General features: G+C 42.6%; 1 protein-coding gene across 1 annotated transcript; it reads left to right on the top strand.

Moving 5' to 3' along the window:
- The first annotated feature begins 368 nt into the window (after nt 1-368).
- On the top strand, nt 369-1,403 carry LOC147620193 (FKBP-type peptidyl-prolyl cis-trans isomerase). The gene is made up of 2 exons (XM_086772388.1): nt 369-1,135; nt 1,243-1,403. Exon 1 carries the CDS (start codon nt 470-472, stop codon nt 1,127-1,129), a length of 660 nt encoding a protein of 219 aa, XP_086628514.1. The 5' UTR covers nt 369-469; the 3' UTR covers nt 1,130-1,135; nt 1,243-1,403.
- Nucleotides 1,404-7,860: the final 6,457 nt, after the last annotated feature.

The raw sequence follows: 7,860 nt of genomic DNA, 5'->3' as shown, positions 1-7,860 counted from the left end.
GCTCCCTCGCAACACTACAAGTCTTCTCATCTATGGCACTAAGGACCACCTTGTGAGTATATAAGTTAGAGTTGCTCGAGATGCTTAGGTTAGTTCTTTGCTTAGTTAAGTGGTCCAGGTGCAAGTTAGTATGCTTGAGTGATGACTTTGGACAAGACCCTAAGTTGTACCTAAGGTTCAGGAAAAGACGAGTTCGCTCTATCCTAAAGCTTGCTCAACTTATCTTAAGAGAAGGAAAAAATGTCACTTCCAATTTTTCATAAAAAAGTAATAATTGGATGAAGAAAATGCTTGTTCAAAATTGCCTTTTCCCATGGTCAGAAAGATTCACTAAAAAATGTTTCCTTGAACACTGGTTGCGCCTTTCATATGGTTTTGCCTTGCTAAGAGAGCCTACAATTCTCTCTCTATAAAAAGCTGTGTCAAGGCCGCTCCCGCGTGAATTAAGATAAGGCCCTCTACTTGTGCTATGGCAATGGCGACTCAGCCTGGAGCGTCGAATTTGTGTCGTCCCCTAGTTGTCCCAACCTCATTCCTCGCACGCTGGCGTCCTCCACCTCCTGCCGGCGCCGGCTTCCTTCCACACAGACACGCCTCTCCTCGGCTCTGCCTCCGCCTGATTACAACGGCAGTCTCTACAGACGACGCAACAAAAAGCGGCGGCGAAGGCGAAGACGAGGTCGAAGAAGTAGAAGCACAAGAAGGAGAAGACGACGCGGCCTTCGAGGAGCGGCTGGCCAAGCTGCAGCGCCGGGTTAAGAGCGGCTCCGGCAAGAAGGCCGAGAAGCGGAAGGCTCGCAAGGCAGGGGACTACGTCTCCACTTCGACGGCGGCAGTCAAGGGCAAAGGGGGGGGCGCTGTTCTGCTGCCACCCGTACCCCTTCGGGACCCTGTCTCAGACGGGCTCCGAGTGGAATTGGGATTCAACTCGTACACAGAGCGCATCAACGGTCGCTTCGCCGCCTTGGGACTCGCGGCGGTGCTCCTGGTGGAGCTCGCCACGGGCGGCAGCTTCCTTAAGTACCACGAGAGCGCCGTTATCGGTCTCCAGGCGTATTTCATGCTGGCCTCCTCCGCCCTCTTCATAAAATACGAGAAAGAGAAAATCAGCGTCTGGCCCAAGAGCTGAAGTTGTGTATGTACCCTAATGCCCTCATTCTTTGTGTTTGCTATGATGTGCTGAGATGCCCTCTTCATTTGTAATTCGTCACTCGCCCTTCCCTTGTATCTCGTAATGTGCAGCAAGACTGCAGACCGCTTGCTCGCAGCAGCTAAGCTCGTAAACAGACCAAGTTGATGGTACTCCAGTTTTAGTCTTAAATTGCTGTGTTGTGAAGCTCACAGTCCCTAGCCCTGCCTCTTTAAGAGGTGTGGTGTACCAAGATTGAATAAAAACAGGTTGCGTTTCAAAAGTTGCAGACATCATGTGTGCCCAAGCTGACAGGCCCAATTTGATCAATTGTATGTGCAATCCCCCCCTAGTAGCCCCTTCCTGGCAGACATGGTTGGGTGTTTCATGATACACTGAACATGGAGTTTTAGCTTTAACTACCTTGGGTGTATTTTGTCTTGAAGATTTGGCTAAGCTGAGTCTTTCATATTGGTTACCAGGAGTTAACTTCTGTTGTCCATTTTGATTGCAAGTGCTCAAAATTCATACAATATCTATGTGGCTGTGGAAGATTTCATAATTACACTACATATTTTCTATCGATGTCATCCACCACGTTTGCTGTCCTCTCACCAAAGCCTGCCAGATTTGATCCAATCTTCGTATTAGCTCAAGACCACGTGTCTCCACCGCTTATAAGGATCAAGTGACATGGATACACTACAGGTGTACGTTTTAAGTGTAGATGATTTTGTTCAGGACAAAGCTTTTCAAGCCACTATGAAAAGAAGCCACTTTTGGGGAAGTTAATTTTTTTGAAGCATAGCAAATTCAGAGCAAGAAGAGTAGTGGAGAGCATGTGCATTGCTCCACTACAAATAGAATATGGGGACAAGTTGTGAGTCACATGCAGAAGCCTTGATATTATTGTCTCATGCAACATAATTTTGCTCTATTCCCATACCAATGTTACAGGCGGAAGCCTTAAACTTACTTAACTAGGTTGTGCATACTCTAGTGTGTTAGCTGAAGAGAATAGAGGAGAGAAAGAAATAGCAGGCACAACATTGGGTCCCATAACCCACTAAGAGGCCCCCACCTTTTAGTGTATTTGCTTCATCATGAAGTTGACATAAGGCCAATGCAGATCTTTATCCTCGACCTTTAGATATCTTCCATGCTGCTTAACTGAACATAAGGGTGTGGATCCCGATTGAACAATAGGCTGTAACTTGCTGCTTTAAATGGTTTTTGGTTGCCTACTAAGTGGGGCTCTAAAATACCCTTTTTTTCAAGGTCTGAGGCCAAACGATTGCTTGTGTTTAAGAAAAGTGCTGATATTGTGGATTTATGTGATGGTAGATGCTCCCATAGATGTTTCTGTGGTCCTGTCCTCCCCAAGCTAGGAATTTAGATGCCTAAGGAAGGGCCTTGTTGGCCTGTTGTACGACCAGCTGCCTGACCGTTCCAGACCTATCCAACACTGTCCAGATGGGCTGCCCAGCTGCCTGACATGGGCACCTTTGCCTGTGGGCTGATTTTGGCGCCCACACTAGCCTAATAAGCTATTAGGATATCTGCAGGATCATCAACTTCAAGTGGGTTGCAAAACTGTAGGGTTTTGTGCACGAATGACTGTATATGGAAATTGGCAACTTGTCCTTGGACTAGGGTTCACAAAATGCACAATTCACACCATTAACCCAACATTTGCACCCTGTAGTATTTCCATTGCCACTGCCATTGCCATGGTAGCACTCATGGAGGAGGGCTCACTGAGTACTCGTTAGCATGGAGTACACACGTGCCGCTCGTGGGAGTAGCCACCATGGAAGCTTGGGCCATAAGCTTCAAGAAAGATAAAGTATATATTATCAAAAGATATCAAAAGGTTCAAAAAGGGGTTCAAAGTATGCAGGCCATGTGCCTTTTATAGTACCAAGGCCACATGTGACGTAGTCCCATATGCATGAAGATGCCCTAAGCCCCATGTGCCTAGGCCCATGCCCCATGTGCATGTGCATACTAAAATTCCTTCATTATAGCCATTGCCATGTGCCACCCAAGTGCAAAGGGTGCCATGATATCCCCTTCTGTTCAACTTGTTGATTGGAGTTTCATTATTTCCAAGTAGCCCGTCAACAAAGACATGCTCTTGGTGAAATAGCTCCTTGCAAATTGTGGCACGGGTAGTGAGGGAAAATCTGCACCATTTACTTCGTCTGCAATATCTTTCCATTTGGGGGGCCCAATATTGGGAGGGATAACTTGCTTCTCCTTGGTTTTGGTGTCGATAGGCTTCCTCTTGCAAAATGTTGGTTTTGGTGTCGATAGGCTTCCTCTTGCAAAATGTTGGAATACATCGCAACTAGCTGGAGGAAGGTGCCTCGTAGATGTGGTGTGCCTTTTATCCCATATGGCGAAGTGGTTCGGTATATAATCTGCAGCGGTGCCATTCCTTACATCTTTTTGGGCTTGACTTTTGGGGAGGGTTGCTGGACAGGACATGAGAGCCTGCTCAACGTCTGTCAAGCCCTCTTGCAGGGGTTGCTGCTGGTGGTTGCGCTTCTGTGTGCTGGCATGCATGGATAGCAACTGTAGGTCTCCTACATGGTATGAGAGCTGCAGTCCAACTGATCCTGGGCCGCTGCCTCTTTTGGTTTGCGTGGTGTGGAGAGTTAGAATGCAAATCGTAGCTAGCTTGAGAAAGGGTGCCATGTGGATGAGGTGTACTTGGTTATCCCATATGGCGAAGTGATTCTCTTTTTTTTTTTTTTGGGGGGGGGGGGGGGGGGGGAGGGGGGGGGTGCTATATAATCTGCAGCAACGCCATTCCTGAGACATCTTCCCGAGCCCGATTTTTGGGGAGGGGTGAGATGCTGGGTGTCTGCCACAAGTGTCTGTGCTCCTTGTGCTGGTGTGCAAAACTGGCAATTGTAGGTCTTCTATGAAAAATTCTCTTCGTGATTCCACACCAGACTATGCTTATTGCTGCAAATTGTTCCAGAAAGTCCTTTGCTCTGTTATGATACCGCTACGTCCCAATTGGCCTAGGGTTAGGGTAACCAAGGTCTGGGCTAACCCAAGGTTAGGGTTAGACTCAACCCAAGATTAGGGTTAAGGCTTAGTAGGGCGTGGGGACTTGGAGGTCTGGGCTTGGCAGGCTTGTGACAATCAGACCTTAGGCTGGGGGCGGTTTGAAGTACTGAACCTACGGTTGGGTGGGTGGCCAGCATCAGCACACCTATTGGTGGGTCCCACCGATCAACGGATTCGGGGTACTAGCAGCGGAAGTAGCACATCATGCGTGGGTAGGGGTCTCACACTCAGGGCCTCGCCCACGGATATCCGGACAAGAGACTAATCCGTCGGTTTGTCCAAAACCGAAACTGGAAAAACTTCCTTTACTCGGAAAGCATGGGCGATTCCACCAGGATAACTCTTTACTCTAACGTAGTCAAGATCATTACGGATCAACTGATCTGACTGCACCTTTAACGGTACTTGGTCAAATCAAGGTAGAAACTTGCACTTGGATCATTGGGATCAACGCTTTTTTCCCCATTAAGAGGCACAGCCGTTGATTCCTATCCATAGAACAATTTCTATCCGGGATTTACTTTATCTATCGTAAAAACAAAGTTGAGTCTCGATTTATGGATCCATCAGTCCAGCCTAACCCCATCCGATCCCATGGGTTAGCCAACCGCCCAACCACTGTAGTGATGGGATCCAATTTGGAATTTGGTTAGGTTTTATCCCGGGTACCAAGGAAAAGAGTTCCAAGGCCCCCTAGCCGGAATTTCATGCAAACATAAAACTAGCCACACCACTTACACACCCAATATGATAATTGCCTTTTTCTTAGCATCAGCTAACTTTAAAACAATCCTTTAATGAAACCATAGTACCACTGATCACAATCTCCCAATTTATCCAGTTGATTCATAGTTTCCCATCATTCCTTCATCAGAGTATCTATGGCATCATTGGCAACTAGAACGCTCACCACCTGTCCACACAGAGGCCGTTTCCATAGTTCCTAGCCCATAATACTCGGCAATATAATCACTTATCAAGATGGACTCTCGTTGAAGATCAGCAAGATCAACCAACAGATCCATACAAAAGAGCCATGGACTCATCCGTTGAGGACCAGCAAGGTCAGTCAACCAGATCCATGCCCGGTTTCACAAAACAACTCTTACTCCTTGTTCCAATATCTTCCTCGACGCACGCGTGGGTATCCTAGGCGACCCAGAGCCCGAGCACCGTATGGTCAGCACCCTCTAGGATCCTTCGCAGGTGACCTAGCGCTTCACTCATAGGCCGCTTCCTTGGTCCCTTATCCACCGTACCGGAAGCTCACCATTTTAATCGAACCGAGGCTGGTCAAGACCTCGGTCGACCTTGCTACGCGAGACGTCCTCCATTGACTCTCCGTCAGCAGTTGCAACTTTATCAGTTAGGTCTCCACGACCTTAATCACAAGACGGTCAAAATGCTTTCCCAGCATTCTTGACATAAAACAGCCATTTACAAACAGCATTTACAAACAGTTTACAAATACAGTTTATATATTAACTCTCATTTTTCCACATTATCCCTCATTAATCCACATTACTTATTCCACATTCTATGTATATGTGTACTCATCCAATCACCTCCTTCTCCATCTCTTCACTTCAGATTCCTTCACATCACATATCATATATTCACATCCATATCCACATCCATACATCCACATCCACATCCACATTCACATCCATACATCCACATCTACATGCTTATCTCCATTTTCACATCCTCATTTATACATCCACATCCCATATCCACATTCATACATACACATCCATATATCCACATCTACATCCACATACATACATACATCCACATCCACATTCCACATTCACATCTATACATCCACATCTACATTCACATTCACATACATCCACATCCACATTCCCATACATCCACATCTATACATCCACATTCCACATTCACATCTACATTCACATACATACATCCACATCCACATTCCACATTCACATCTATACATCCACATCTACATTCACATTCACGTACATCCACATCCACATTCCCATACATCCACATCTATACATCCACATTCCACATTCACATCTACATTCACATTCACATACATCCACATCTACATTCACATTCACATACATCCACATCCCCATTCCCATTCACATCTATACATCCACATCTACATCCACATACATACATACATCCACATCCACATTCCACATTCACATCTATACATCCACATCTACATCCACATTCACATACATCCACATCCACATTTCCATTCACATCTATACATCCACATCCATTCACATTCACATACATCCACATCCCCATTCCCATTTATATAACTCCATATACTTTCACATCTAATCTTTTACATCACATCCATTCTCGCCCTATCACAACCCATATACATCTTATCCTATCACATACACTTCTTACCTCATCCCCCCATACACATCTTAATTCATCTTATCACATCCTAACTTATTTCATAAGTATCTTATCACCTCTTATCACACCTCTTATCACATCCTATCACTTTCCATACGCATCTTATCAATTCTTATCACATCTCATACACCTCTTATCACATCTTATCACATTTCATATCTTTTTTTTTTTATAAAGAGAATTCTTTTATTTGATATAAGATTTCTCTACACATTTATTTATACATAAATTCCATTTAAGGAGACTAACACTTTCGAAATTAAAATCAATCTTTTATGCATCTTCTTATGCATGATTTCAATTTGGTAGGGAATTATACTTTTAGAATAAAAGAATTTCTCTTATGCATCTAAGTTAAGCATAAAATCCATTTATGAGGAAAATCATACTTTTAGTATAAAAAGAATATCTTTTATGCATACCTATATGCATGAAATCCAATATGATAAAAGTAACACTTTTGATATAAAATTTTTTCCTTTATGCATACTTCTATGCATGAAAATTAAAAATGATAAAAGTAACACTTTTGATATAAAAATTTTCCTTTATGCATACTTCTATGCATGAAAATTAAAAATGATAAAAGTAACACTTTTGATATAAAAATTTTCTTTTATGCATACTTTTATGTATGAAATAAAAATGATAAAAGTAACACTTTTGATATAAAAATTTATCCATTATGCATACTTCTATGCATGAAAATAAAAATGGTAAAAATAACACTTTTGATATAAAAATTTATCCTTTATGCATACTTCTATGCATGAAAGTAAAAATGATAAAAGTAACACTTTTGATATAAAAATTTATCCATTATGCATACTTCTATGCATGAAAATAAAAATGGTAAAAATAACACTTTTGATATAAAAATTTATCCTTTATGCATAATATTAAAATTCAATTTCTCCATGATTATAATGAAATTCTTTCAATTAATCTAGGATGATGATTCCTAGAATATGATAGGAAGTCCTCTTTTTATGCTTTGAATGAAAATTTTTTATGCATAATTTTTATAAAAATTTTGTCATAGCTCCGCTACTATGACTGATAAATCTCAATTTTTCTAAGAGATAAAGCTTATCATTAAGAAAATAATTAAAATGATTCTCTAATTGGATCCTTAATCCATAATGGATTGAATCATCAATATACATAAACTAAAAGCATAAGAAAAAGCCATTAATTTGACCTCAAGCATAGCTTTATCTTGGGTTAAGGAAAAGCTTTATGAA

Source organism: Cibotium barometz, chromosome 32, assembly GCF_041138505.1.
Source record: "Cibotium barometz isolate CiBa-2024 chromosome 32, ASM4113850v1, whole genome shotgun sequence".
Taxonomy (NCBI): domain Eukaryota; kingdom Viridiplantae; phylum Streptophyta; class Polypodiopsida; order Cyatheales; family Cibotiaceae; genus Cibotium; species Cibotium barometz.
Note: the sequence above shows the minus strand (reverse complement) of the source record. Positions and strands in the feature narration are given on the sequence as shown.

Coding starts and splice junctions, on each gene's coding strand:
- LOC147620193 (XM_086772388.1), top strand. CDS start 470: ATGGCAATGGCGACTCAGCCTGGAGCGTCGAATTTGTGTCGTCCCCTA.